The 13,209-nt window shown below is 39.7% G+C and overlaps 1 protein-coding gene across 1 annotated transcript in view; it reads left to right on the forward strand.

The window, feature by feature from the left end:
- The window catches only part of CUBN (cubilin), a gene marked incomplete at its 5' end in the record, with an annotated part of 146,083 nt that overhangs the window by 13,835 nt on the left and 119,039 nt on the right, over nucleotides 1–13,209 (forward strand). The window contains 10 exons of the mRNA XM_082479884.1: nucleotides 75–261; nucleotides 1,940–2,058; nucleotides 3,368–3,602; nucleotides 4,967–5,148; nucleotides 5,937–6,099; nucleotides 6,301–6,491; nucleotides 10,375–10,531; nucleotides 11,149–11,327; nucleotides 11,823–11,985; nucleotides 12,232–12,448. Of these exons, the coding sequence (XP_082336010.1) occupies nucleotides 75–261; nucleotides 1,940–2,058; nucleotides 3,368–3,602; nucleotides 4,967–5,148; nucleotides 5,937–6,099; nucleotides 6,301–6,491; nucleotides 10,375–10,531; nucleotides 11,149–11,327; nucleotides 11,823–11,985; nucleotides 12,232–12,448 (1,793 nt within the window). The remainder of the gene's footprint in view (nucleotides 1–74; nucleotides 262–1,939; nucleotides 2,059–3,367; nucleotides 3,603–4,966; nucleotides 5,149–5,936; nucleotides 6,100–6,300; nucleotides 6,492–10,374; nucleotides 10,532–11,148; nucleotides 11,328–11,822; nucleotides 11,986–12,231; nucleotides 12,449–13,209) is intronic.

Raw genomic sequence — 13,209 nt, forward strand, 5'->3', positions numbered from 1 at the left:
AATATCAGTCTTTCTGTTGACTGCATTGACTCCTTTAGGTGTTCCACGTTTATTGCATTTCCTTATACCTGTAGGCAATGATCTCTGGATATTTCTGCCTGTGTAATGCAGGCTGGACCGGCCCTAATTGTACGGAGAACATTGATGAATGCATTAGCAACCCATGCCAGAATGGGGGAAGCTGCACCGACGGGGTCAACAGCTACTCCTGCGAGTGCACCAGTGCCTGGACAGGACCCCAGTGCCAGACTGCCCAGCAAGGTACGGCCGGGACCTCCTCCTCAGGAGAAATGGGCCACGAGGCTTCAACGAGTAGATGCTTGGTGTACACGATTAATATGTGAATAAGACCAAGTTGTGATGGAAAACAAACCCTTTCTTGGTAGATTACAAGTCCCAACCCAAAGTCCTGTGGAGTCAGAGTTTACCATGAGTTTTGTTTATAGCTGCCTTGTTTAGCAATAGAAGCATAACAATGAAGTTGATCTGCAGGCCCACTGGCCTTGACTAGATGCCAGACATCCGAAAATCACATCTCTGTGCCTGAGAAAGTGGTCTGGTAAGATGGTCGGGAAAGAGGATCTGATATAAGGAGAATTGTGCATACCTATTTAACTTTTGCGAGACTGAGAGCTCCTGATATTTTTTGTCAAGACAAAAAGCCAGAACAGGTTTTCAAACAGAAATCTAATGAAAGAAATTTCATCCATGAAATGGAGGACTCTGAGTTTTATAGAGTGACTGCAAGGTCCTGCCTTTAACATTTCTTCTTAATAAAACTTTTTTTGTTTGTTTGGGATTTTTTTGACATTAATTTTAATTAAACAAGGTCAGGGTAGCAATCCAGTGAGCATCCCTGTGGCAACCATCTGTCAGAAGTCTCATATTTATTGCATGTTGCTGTGAAGAAAGCAGATTAACTTTTCACAGAATACAGAATGTAAAACTTTCACTGAGCCCCTGTGAAATCTACTCTGTTTTAGCACTAGTTCAGCCTCTTTCCTATTTTCCTTAAATATCTAACCGGTAATGTTTTATTATTAAGCACATGTGGAAAAAAAATATTTCTAACCATTCATAATAGAAGGGAAAGAAAACCATTTTTTAATCCAGTGAGAAATCACAATGTATCAACTTTTTAAAAAATTCCTAGTCAAGGGAAAAATAATACATTTTATGACATGATAATTCTGAATCTGTTTGAGAAATGGTGAGAAGTTTTACATGAACACTTCAAACAATTATATTCTTTTTACCACTCCTCGAAACAAAATACAAATAAAATTTCAGTTTGCTGAGAATTGATTATTTCTTTAGCATCAGCTGCTTGTCATACACCGTAGCTATATGTGCATTGTATTTTGGGTGCTTTATGGACATATTTTTCTGTAGCCGTTTGGGATTCCCAGTTCATACCTCCCATTCATTGAATGGGTCAGTGAGAGAAGAGACCACGGTCTACCACAAGATGTATTATCTGACCAAAAAGAATAAATGGGACAATAAACCATCTGAAGGATAACTACTATGATGCACCACTACTGAGAAAGATTATATATAAAGTTAGCTTCAAAATGTTATTTCATTGTAGGTGAAAAATTTAAGGATTCAATCTGGAGGTAACGTTCTGGAAACAAACTAGTTTATGTACATTTTCCTGAGACAGAATCAACATCTTTTGGCAGTATCCACATATTCCTGCTGAAAATCTTTGCTCTTTTTCCAGGAACTATTTTTCTTTCAGGGAGTCATTTTGCTCATTTTTTTTGTGATGTCATTCCACTTTAGAGGAAATCCTGAAGAGTCTTTTATAGAAGTATCTTTCACCCTTGTTTTAATTATTTAGGAAGCCAAAGCTATGCAAGAAAGTTAAGATTTGTTTAAGTCTGTATAGTGATGGCACAAATTAATCTGTTCAATTTTCTCTCTCTTTCTGCAGTTTGTGGAGGATATCTCTCAGGCCTCAGGGGGACTTTCAGTTATCCTAACAACCCAAACAGCCAGCGGTACAACAGTGGGGTCAGCTGCGCTTGGGTTATTCAAACTAATCCCAACAAGGTAAAATAGAGTTCAGGTTAAAGAAACCTCCACTCTGCAGGACCCCTCAGCTCATCTGAGCAAATGTGACTCTCTTCATGCCATATATTCCAATATTGTGATCAAATCCCCTCAGCTCCAAACCCCCAGTTTTTCAAAAAGATTAAGTTTAGATTAAGAAAAGCTCCTTACAAGCCTTCAGGCTCCTCAGCCTAAGAATTTGCCCGGGTTATGTTTTCAAGGTTTTTCCTATTCATCTGAGGGTTAGAATTTATTCACCTACAACCACCTAGAGAAGGTGCCTGTTTTACATTGCTTTAGAATGTCGTCTGTGAATAGCTGCATGAGAAAAAGCTCTGCTCTGCTGGGCTCCACAGCTGGTTCGTGAGCTAAGTGACCCCAGAACAATTTCATTTTTCTGATTTCTGAGTGCCAAAAATGTGGAATGCTGAATTCACACTGTCAATGGCTTTGTGTAATAACATTTGAATTTTTTTAAGCATTAATTTTTAAATGTTGCACTCAAATGCATATTCTGATTCCGATCTGGAATTCCACTTGTGTTATAAATAACAACCACAAAATATGTTACTTCACACTTTAGCACGGGACTTCTTACTTGGCATCTAAATATTTGATCTATTTTTGACATTTCATGGAATGAATCAAGTAGTTTTATAAACCAGTGGTTGCTAGTGGTTTATACAGCATTATACATATGTGAGACATATCCTCAGCTTTAAGCCTGAGAGCCACTACTGTCTTCAGCAGAGCTATATTAAAGCACATCAGTGAAGAATCTGAACACATATAAAGCTGTGTATGTCACTAAGTGTCTAGCGTGGGCTTATGAGACACTGACTTTATATGTGCAAAAAAAAGACCATTTCTTTTTTTAACTCCCATGATAATACTTTCAACCATAGCAAGGATGAGAAATGGTAATTATCTGATGAGAAAACTGTCATGGGAAACCTGGAATGAAGTATTTTGTGTTGTATTTCAATCCTTTCACATTGCTTGAAATATATACACATATATATTTCCCATATATGGTAGACACTTTAGTGTTATTAGTTTATAAGAATAATGTTCTTTCCAGACAACTTCCCTGTCCAAATTCCTTCCTATCTATCTTCTCTCTTTCCTTCTGATCCTTCAGGTTCTGTAATATCTTCTGTCCTGGAACTTTTCAGGAAACGGCATAATGGCTTGTAGATTCTCATGGTTGCATGAACACATATATCAGCTCTATACAGAGTTACTGCATAAACAGTGTCTCAGCAGATGGAAAAAAAAAGAAATTTCTTGCTTTGTTACTTCCTGTTAGATCCTGCATATTACTTTCCCATTCTTCCAACTGGAGGCAAGTAATGAGTGTAACTCTGACTTCCTTCAAATCCATGATGGGCCTTCAGCGTCAGTGCACATGCTGGGAAAATACTGTGGCTCCTCACCTCCTCCAGAGCTTTTCAGTTCTCACAACTCCCTGTATTTTTGGTTCTACTCCAACCACACCATTACAGCTGGAGGTTTTACTGTTCAATGGGAATCTCGGGATCCTGGTAAGCTTCATGAAAAGTCAAGTAATTTAGCGTCTTCATGGCTTTGGAGCAAAATGAATTACTTATTTCCCTTGATTAGGAAACATTAGGAGCAGTAGGACAGTATTTTACTAAGGAGTGAGGCTGAAATGTAGACATACATGTCGTTTTAAAATATTTAAACTCCAACTGTAGGCCTCTGTATGAATAACTTTCTGCTGGTTTTTAAGGCTGTTTTATACCTTCTGTGAGGAATCTCCCAAAAAGCATATGGTCCTGGAGATGATAAGTTCTCTTTTCTCACAGAAGTAATCTTGCTCAGTTTCTCACTTTGAACAAGCAAGTCACCTTTTTTTTGCCACTGACAATTTCCAAGATGCCAAAGAGTTTGAACCATGGTTTCCAAACATGACAGATGTTGACAGAAATTGATTTTAAATTATCTATGAGATTTTTGGTATGATTTGCTTTACATTTCTGCCTGAATTCTTGGTAACGCCACTGGCATGATTCTTCCAGGAGGCTGGCAGCGCATTTCTAGAGATAAACCCCAAATCATTTTGTGCAACGTCAAGCTCACTTCAATGTTCTGTGTATTGTCTAGAAACAAAAGTGTGCAATGGGTTGTGTCTTGAAAGAACCATAGAGTAAAAAAGGACAGAAAATTCCGGGGGGGAACAGTTTCTTTATTTTCAGAAATATTTACTGAAATGCTTTTAATGTGATTTTTTGTGTTTCTTTCAATTGACATTATTAGATAGATAATTACTAATTGATTAATATGGATACTGAAAAGTGAAAACAGATCCTTTGGGGGGGTGGGGGGTGGAAGCAAAGAGGGAGGGAGAGTGGTATAGATGTGACTAAACTAGCTATTCCTTAGGTATAACACACAAATTACCCCTACCATTCCCAACTGTTATGCTGTGAGGGATTTTTTTTTTAATTACTCATATATAAAACAGCCTTCCCTGTAATTAACGTGTTTTTTTTTTCTTTTTTAAATGAAAACAGTCTTGTGCTAGCATAAAACATGGTGACTATTTACAAAGTACAGAAATTCAGATTAATTTTGTAAATCCAATCCAAAACACAGTGCTTTTGATTATAGTCCTAAAGATATTTCCATCATAACTGGAAAAGAATCTTTCTTTTACTCTGCAAATCAGGAAATATTTGGAATTCTGCTTTTATAATTGAATTGCAGAATTAATTGTAAAATTTAAAGAGAGAAGTAACTTGCTGGTTATTTTGGCTTGGTCTTTGTTTTTGAATTTATTCTGGATCCCAAATTTGTACCTAGTTTTGACACTACAGGAGAATTAATCTTCTGACCTGACATGTGGTGTTAAAGACTCTCTTCTTCCATGTTTCTTTTCTGTTAGAATGTGGTGGTGAGCTGACGGGTACTTATGGCTCAATAAGCTCTCCAGGATACCCTGGTAACTATCCTGTAAACAGAGACTGTTTGTGGACCATCTCAACCACTCCTGGCCTTCTCATCACATTTGCTTTTGGCACACTAAGCCTCGAACACCATGAAAATTGCAGTTATGACCATTTAGAGGTAAAGTTTAATTGTGGATTATGACAACATTTTACCACTATGTTATTGCAAAACAAGCTATTTCAAAACTTTTTGTACCTACAGGAGACTGTTTGAAAATTAAATCCTGCGTTGAAATACTAATTTTTACTTATTCCAGCCATTGATACACACTCAGATAGAGGTAATATAATGGAAAGATGATGATATCACACTCCAGCGAAATCAGTAGAAGTCTTGCAACTAAAGAGGATGAGATTCAGGCCAAATACCTGGTGGGAAGCTTTCACTTTACAAATTTCAGTCTCCAAACTCCTTGTCAAATGTCAACCCAGAGAATTAATCAGCCTAAAGAAAACTATGAGGGAATGAGACTAATAGATTCATATTATAGTGCAGTCCATGACTTGTTGTGTGAGCTTAGGGCTTTTTCTCAAGTGCAAAGTAATGGTTACAGAATTCACCGATATCCAGTCATGGAAATGAGAAGCTGGTGTGGAATAGTATGTTCTCCAAAACTGTGCAATGCAGAGCATGATTTCAGGAAAACAGTTCAACAGTAGATCTCACGATACTTTCTTTCCCTTTCACAAAACCCTTGATGACTCTCCTAGGAGCACCATCACAGCTACACCGGTAGGTCAGTTTCTTGGTTCCTGTGCGTTTGAAGGAAACTTCCTATGAGCTTTCCCTCCAACCACCATCTAAAATATCTCCTGGGGCCCCCAAGATAACTTTAAGAGTGTTGGTACTGTTCACAGTTGGCACACATTTAATAATCCTAAACACTGATCTATCATTCTGTCTAGATTCGAGATGGTCTTCTTCCACAAGACCCTGTCCTTGGTAAATACTGTAGCACTGGATCTCCACCTCCGCTCCAAACCACTGGTCCATACGCATGGATTCACTTTCACTCTGATGACTTAGTTACTGATAAAGGCTTCCACATTCTCTATACAACATCTCCTGGTAAGTAAAATTCAGCATTAAAGGTTGGTCTGTGACATTCCCAAGATATAGCCGACAACGTGTAAGTGGATGTAATTAACACTTGCTATTTAATAATAAAAAAAATCCTCTTTGATTTGCAGCCATTGTACAAAGGAAGCCTAAACTGAAAGTGTTATTGTGAATATCTCAATTGATACATATTTTTTTTTCTTAATATAGCAGATCCAAGTTGTGGAGGAAATTACACGGATAGTGAAGGGGTTATCACATCCCCTTTCTGGCCTAACCCTTTTATTAACAACCGACAATGTATCTACATTATCAGACAGCCAGAGGATGAAAAAATATACTTCAACTTCACCCATATGGAGCTGGATAGTCACACTGGTTGTTCATCGAATTATATTGAGGTGACTTCTCTTAGTCAGTTGATATGAAAGGTTGATTACATGTGTAACCATGCCGCATAATTTCTGTCCAAAGGGCCGCTGCAGAAATAGGTGGTAATCAAAAAACTAACTATACCAATTTATTAGGGTCCAAAAGTCACAGGGGCACATTTGGAATGAAGCAAAGATAAGAGAACAAGAAAATCTGTCTAGCTTAACACTAATTCCTAATCAGCTGTACATGATTAAGGTGGAGTTTGGACCTTTGGTCAATGCACACCAAATACAAGAAAAATAGAAATAATGCCATAGCCACTGTGCAGCATTTTCTGGAGTCATGGTGTTGTCATGAGTGATGGAAAGTCTTGTAAGGAACAAAAAGGAAGTACAGCATCTATATATGTATGTATACATAAATATATATATATACACACATATGTAAAGCCAGGAGTTTATTGTTAGCATAGCTGAAATCTTACACATCTAATTCAAGAATTGTTACTAGTCTAAATCTAATTATTACAGAAAAAATAATAGTAGAGTTAGAATGTTTCTATATGGAAAGTGTAATAATACAATAGTAATATTGATACTAACTGGGATCCACTTGAGGCGCTTTTTGTTTGCTTTTACACCTAGCTCTCTCTTCATTGGTCTGCAGCTTCATGTTGCATCCAAATTTATTACTACAGGGTGCCTTTTAAGTACACTAGATACCATTTCTTTGTCTGTGTTATCCCTAAACCCAGTTTTGTCCAGCCCCAGGTTTGCATGTCTCTAACTGGCAGGGGTTGAGGTTTGGCATGGTGCTGTGCAGGCTGGCTGCTCCCCTGAGGGCCAGAGCAGGGCCCATCCCACTGCCCTGGCCAGGGAGCAGGGCAGCCCCGGGCACCAGACACCTCCATGGGGACAGGGGTGGGCCAAGGCCAGGCTGGGATGTGGATCCACGGGTGGGCCCGGCTCAGCAGAGCCCGTGGCCGGGCAGGGCAGGGCTGTGGGGAGCTGGAGACTGGCTCTGCTGCAGTGTGGCTGGGGCAAGGGCTCACGGCCCTGGGGGGCTGGACATGGGGTCCCGGGCCATGGACAGGGTGTGGGGGCCCTGGGGGGCCAGGCTGGGCCAATGAGCCCTGGTGGTGCCATCAGGGCCTGATAAGCTCTTCATGTCGGGTGCCCTGTTCCCCTTCTTCTGTCACCGCATCTCAGTGCTCCTCTGTGCCGTGCCATGTCTCAAGGCGTCTGCTGTCATACCTGGCCTGTATTCCTCCACACTGCGTCATTGTGTTACAGTCATAAATACCTCATCCTACGAAATGAGTACTGGGCACTGCTCCCCGTATAAAACTGTGGCTGTACTGCACAGAGGTAAACAGAAGTAAAACAAACTGGGTGCAGACACCCAGTCAATTAGCGACGGTGCCGCCACAGCTGAAGCAGGCAGGGGCAAGCCCTGTGCTGCTGGCTGCGTGGCTACGTGGCAGCGCGGGTTTGGGTTTGTGCTTAATTTCTTCTTGACCAAGCGGGGAATAGGCCCCTGTGAGCTCCGTGCAGTTAATCTGTTTTTAAAAGATGTTATTGTGCTGACATTGTTGCCTTCCCTCCTCCTCTAATTCAGAGACTTTGGTTGGAATGAAGTGTAATTAATTTCTGAAATGAGAGGGGAAGTGTGTTTAATGAAAACAGACAGCTTTTGTTTGTTTGGCCTGGCACTCCTGTTGCCTAATTGCTGGCAGGACAGCAGCTAAATTCACAGCAGCCAGAGAAACAAAACCATTTCTGTTGAACGCAATCAGTTTGTATTAGTTCAGCAAGGCTGTTTGCTGATCAGTCACAAGCAGTTCAGTTTCCCTGTGTTTCTCTCCTCTTCTTCCTAACCTCTCGCTTGGTGGCTCAGCCCAGAGCAGAGAAACAGGACCAATGTTTTCTCACCAGGACAGTTGGTACAACTAAAACACTGCACTCTTTTATCAAGGCCTGATTTTCCACATATATTTTTCTGAAATACCGTCTCACTGGGTTTTATAACAAAGTTCAGCTAGGGAGATAGCTTTTGGGTATTTAAGTTAGTTTAAAAGTCAATCTCTGACAATTGTTTTTGTCACTTTGAAAAGGTGCAGATTATTCCCATCCCTGGAGAAACCAGGAAACCTGCAGAGCTTCCACAGGGACCAGACACAGCTCACAGGCACTTGCTCAGGGAGGGATGTTTAGCGTCTTGCTAAGGAAGGCACAGCCTGGGACCAGGGATCTGCAATAAGAAACTAGAGACAATAAAAGTTCTTATTTAAGAAAGACTGTGACATGGTGCTGCAGAGGTAAGGCATTAGCCAAGGCAGCTCCTTCTCCTTGCCGTCCTTCTAACTTGCAATAGGAGACATTACTCACACGGTTTAGACAACCTGTTATTTTTATCAGTACTCACTGGGCTTTATAAACCAAAAATGTAAGGAGAAAAAAATGCTGAAGAAAAAATGTAAACTCCTGTGAACTATTGTTCTGGAAACTTTCACTACTGTCCAAAGATTTTCTAAATATTCTAGCATAAATTCTGATCTCACTTGCTCCACTGTAAATCCAGAATAATTCTGTCACCTTAAGCTCAAGTTGCAGATATTAAAGATATCTGTTACTCAGAAAGCCATCTCACCAGCTGGAGATTGTCAAAGCTGGGCAAGCAAACCAGCCTCTGCCTGCTCATCAGGGCACCGAAAGGGTTCGCTGCCTTCTCTCCCAGCCCATGGAGGAATATATCTAAGGAGGAAAGAAGAGGTGATGAGAGGGGACCTGAAAGCTGGATGTCCCTGGCTTTGACAATGATTTCACTGGAAGGATTTTTTGGGGTCAACAGCATATAGGTGCATTTACAAGCATCTCTAGCTACATGAGCAACCACTGCTTTGACAGCAGAAAAGGGTTGTTTTGTTTTCAGGAGAATCTGTTGGAGAAGAATTGCATTTTTTTTCCTGGGTGAATATCAGGGGACCTGTTTTTTTGGACCTCAGCTTGTTGGCTGCCCTCTTGGAATGAGATGAGCACCTCAGAGGGTGTTCAGATCTCCTTGGCTATACCAGTGATTCCTTGGATGTACCTACTCTTACTTAAGGACTGTGGGTTCAGGGCCTGAAGTTCGGAGGTGCAAATACCTCTTTCCTTTCTAGTCCCCTTGATAATCAGGATTTATAATCAAGTTCTGGGAAAACACAAAATACACATTTCTTTGATTAGCAGATTGATTGAGGTCAGTAGAGTGGCAGCGGAGGAGGTAAAAGCTGGAAGTGATTCCCTGATATTGTCATTATCATGAATTGGACCCTTCAGATAAAGTAATGGAAAGACATCAGTATACCTCTTTACTGCTTTAGGGACGCAGAGTTGTACCTCCTGTTAGTGAGCTATCTGGCTGCAGTTATGTATGGGTGTGATGGCACACATGCTTGTTCTGGAGAAGTGCCATTGAAAATTCACTAGAAGCTTCATGGCCAAAGCAAGAAAATCACAAATACCCCCTTTTTTCCCCAGCAGATTTTAGTGCTGTCAAAAATTTCTTAGCTACCACTGGTGAGCACCTTACCTGTCTATTTCATATGAAAGGTGTCACTTTTGGAAGCATAGGCCAAACTTGTACTAAAACTGTGGTTCATAGAGAAGATCTGTTTCATCCTAATGTCCTGTAACACTAGCGTGTCTGCGTGTCTTCTGTGCTGATCATCTGCTCCTTCCTTTGAGGTCTTGTAAATCATGTGCTTGTGCCAATTACTGTGATGGCTCTTTACCCCTCTTATAAACAAGTAAAATAGTTACTTCTTTTGTAATTTAGCGGCTCTTGTGAGGTTGTAATTTTATCCGAATATCAGATCCCAACACTTTTATGACCTGGTATTTTTCTTTTTTTCTTTTTGATGACTAGGTTCGAGATGGTGACAGTGAGATGTCTTCCCTTATTAGCAAATTCTGTCATAGTACACTCATGTCTCCAATCACTTCTACAAGCAACAGTCTCTGGATCAAGTTCAAGTCTGATGCTTCTGTACAAAGGGCTAGCTTCAGGGGCGTTTATCAAGTTGGTAAGAGGAACTGGTGACTTGCAGAGTGAACTGATCTGTAATTTGGACACTATCAGTCATTTCCATGCTATATTATCCATATAATGGGTTTAAAACAAACTTCAAAAGAAAGAAAAGAAAAAAAAGAGTCAATTTATTTATTTATTGCTACTTTTAGAATTACTAAGATGATGTCTGCAGTAGGTCTGTTGTAGGCACTCCTAGCATGCTTGGAAATGCACCCCTCATTGCTTCTATTAACGATAAGTCACTTACTGCTAACATACCAAAGATGATATAGCTATAATTCTGCCTAAATGTTTTTGCTTTAATTTTTCATATCTTTTAGTTCTTAATCACCAACATATCTACATGTGTCTGAAACAAATGAGTAAAATCCATTAGTTTTCATGGGCACAGTTAGATTGGTCTTCTGTATGTAAGTTTATGCTACACTTATGGCGATATGTTCTTTTAAATACTTAATACTACTTGGATGATCTGTAGTAGATGCTGTAAGAAGAAAGGTTTTTAGGGATGGCTTTCTTCTAATTTCATAGTGATATTTGACAGACATCACATTATATACTCCTTGAAATCATTCATCACAAGTACTGATTCTTGGTGTCTCTTGGCAGCCTGTGGAGGCTCCTTGTCTGGAGCAGGCACTATCCGTTCACCTTATTATCCCAGGATGTCCTCTCACCCAAAGACCTGTGAGTGGGTCATCTCCCAGCCAGCTAGCAAAGTGGTGATTCTTAACTTTATCGACTTTGACATTCGAAATACAACCACCTGTGACTCAGACTACGTTGAGGTAAAGAAGAATATACTTATACTATGAATAGTAGATAGATTCTTATCTGTATGTTCCTTCTCATACTCATCTCCACCACAGCAGAACTGCTTGACAGACAAGCGCTTCTTACAGCAGTTATAAAAGCTTTTCCAGGTTCATAATGGGATCCCAAACCTTTTCTTGGTTCTCCAAAGATATGATCATTTTGATAATCAGAGTCGAGTAGCAGGGGTCTTTAAATAAACAGACCTGGTTTTGGAGGTTTATGTGCCACTTACTGTTGAGGGGGTAAGATCTCAACTTTTCTCCATCTGACATGCTTTGGGTGGGACACTGCTTCTCTGGCAGTCATAAGGTTGCATTGTATGTGCCTGCAGTAGAAACCATGTGAAGAAAGGGTGAGGTTTGACTTGCTAAGGATCTCTTTTACATGGTTCTTATGAGTTCATTTATGCTTACAATTGTAACATAATGGAAATTTGTATGGGATATTTTGAATGCACTGTTCTTCAGGTCAGAGATGGCAACAATGCAGACTCTCCTCTTTTGGAGAAATACTGTGGTACAGCTGTACCATCTAGATTGCAATCTACACGGAACAATCTCTATATCAAATTCAGAGCTTCCTCTCTTACCAACCTTGGCTTCAGGGCTGAGTACTGGCCCATAGATACAGGTAAGGATTTTTTTTGTTGTTTTCTATGTAGAGTGTTGGGACTTCCCAAATTTTCCTGTAGACCAAAAATAGTTGGCCATCAAGTTTTATGATGGTTTAATGAGATGTAAGTTCTAAATCAGTTAGTGTAGTACTCATTGAGGAAAAAAAAGACTACAAAATTTCAGAAAGAAAAGTAACAAATTTTATAACTGCCTAATTTTTTAATAAATATATCATTTAACCCGATGTTTTAAATCTCTACAGTATGTGGTGAGTTTCTCACTGGACCAGAAGGAACCATTACAAGTCCAGGTCACCCAGATGTCTACCCACATGGTATTAACTGTACCTGGATTATCGACATTCAACCCGGCCACCTTATCCGCCTGACTTTCACTTCATTTAACTTGGCATTTGATTATAATTGCAGAAAGGATTATCTTGAAATATATGACAACAGCACTGTGCAAAAATTGGGAAGGTGAATATGTCCATTAGTCTATAGAGCTGAATTACTGTGAGCATCTATATTACAGTGAGCACTGTTCTATAGATTTCAACATCCAATGTGCTTCCTTAAATTTTGTGTTTAGATTAATTTCTCTGCATTAGAGAAATAATAGCAACTTCTCTTCCTAGCATAGTAAAGGCAGCTTGCTTTCTTTGACCATGGAATAAGAAACACATTGAATAAATAGTATACTGGGAGAAAATAACTTGTGTCAAGAGGACAGCTTTTTAAGAGCAGGTTTCAATAGCTGGCATTGTCCAGCTCCATTAACATTTTGATTTATGGGAAATAAGTTCAAAAGCATTAATATACCTGTGCCCAGGTAAAGACATGATTTGAAACACTTGCAGAAGTGAAAGAAAGATTACGTAAAAGGTTGTGCATTTGGATCTCAGCAAAAACTAATCTGAAGTCTGCATTTTATAGGATTTTGTTTTAACTTTCTCCTGATACATGATTTTATCTTAGGGAAGAATAATTTCTTTTTTTCGCCTTCTCCAGTTGGGTGTACACAGGGTTTTCTTGCCATCCTAGAGTTCAAGAAAATATGAACTACTTAGGAACCGTATCCAGCTGCGGCTACAGACTATAAAGTTGTTGGCTGACATGACAGTATTTTGGAAAATATGGAGCAAACGACTCTCATAATGGAGAGTGTTTTGCAACGTTTGTCTTTGTCTAGCCACTTCGACTGCTACAAAAGAACATAATATGCTGTAGGTACAGCATAG

Source organism: Vanellus vanellus (assembly GCF_965231255.1).
Source record: "Vanellus vanellus genome assembly, chromosome: 2".
In the NCBI taxonomy this organism is placed as follows: Eukaryota; Metazoa; Chordata; class Aves; order Charadriiformes; family Charadriidae; genus Vanellus; species Vanellus vanellus.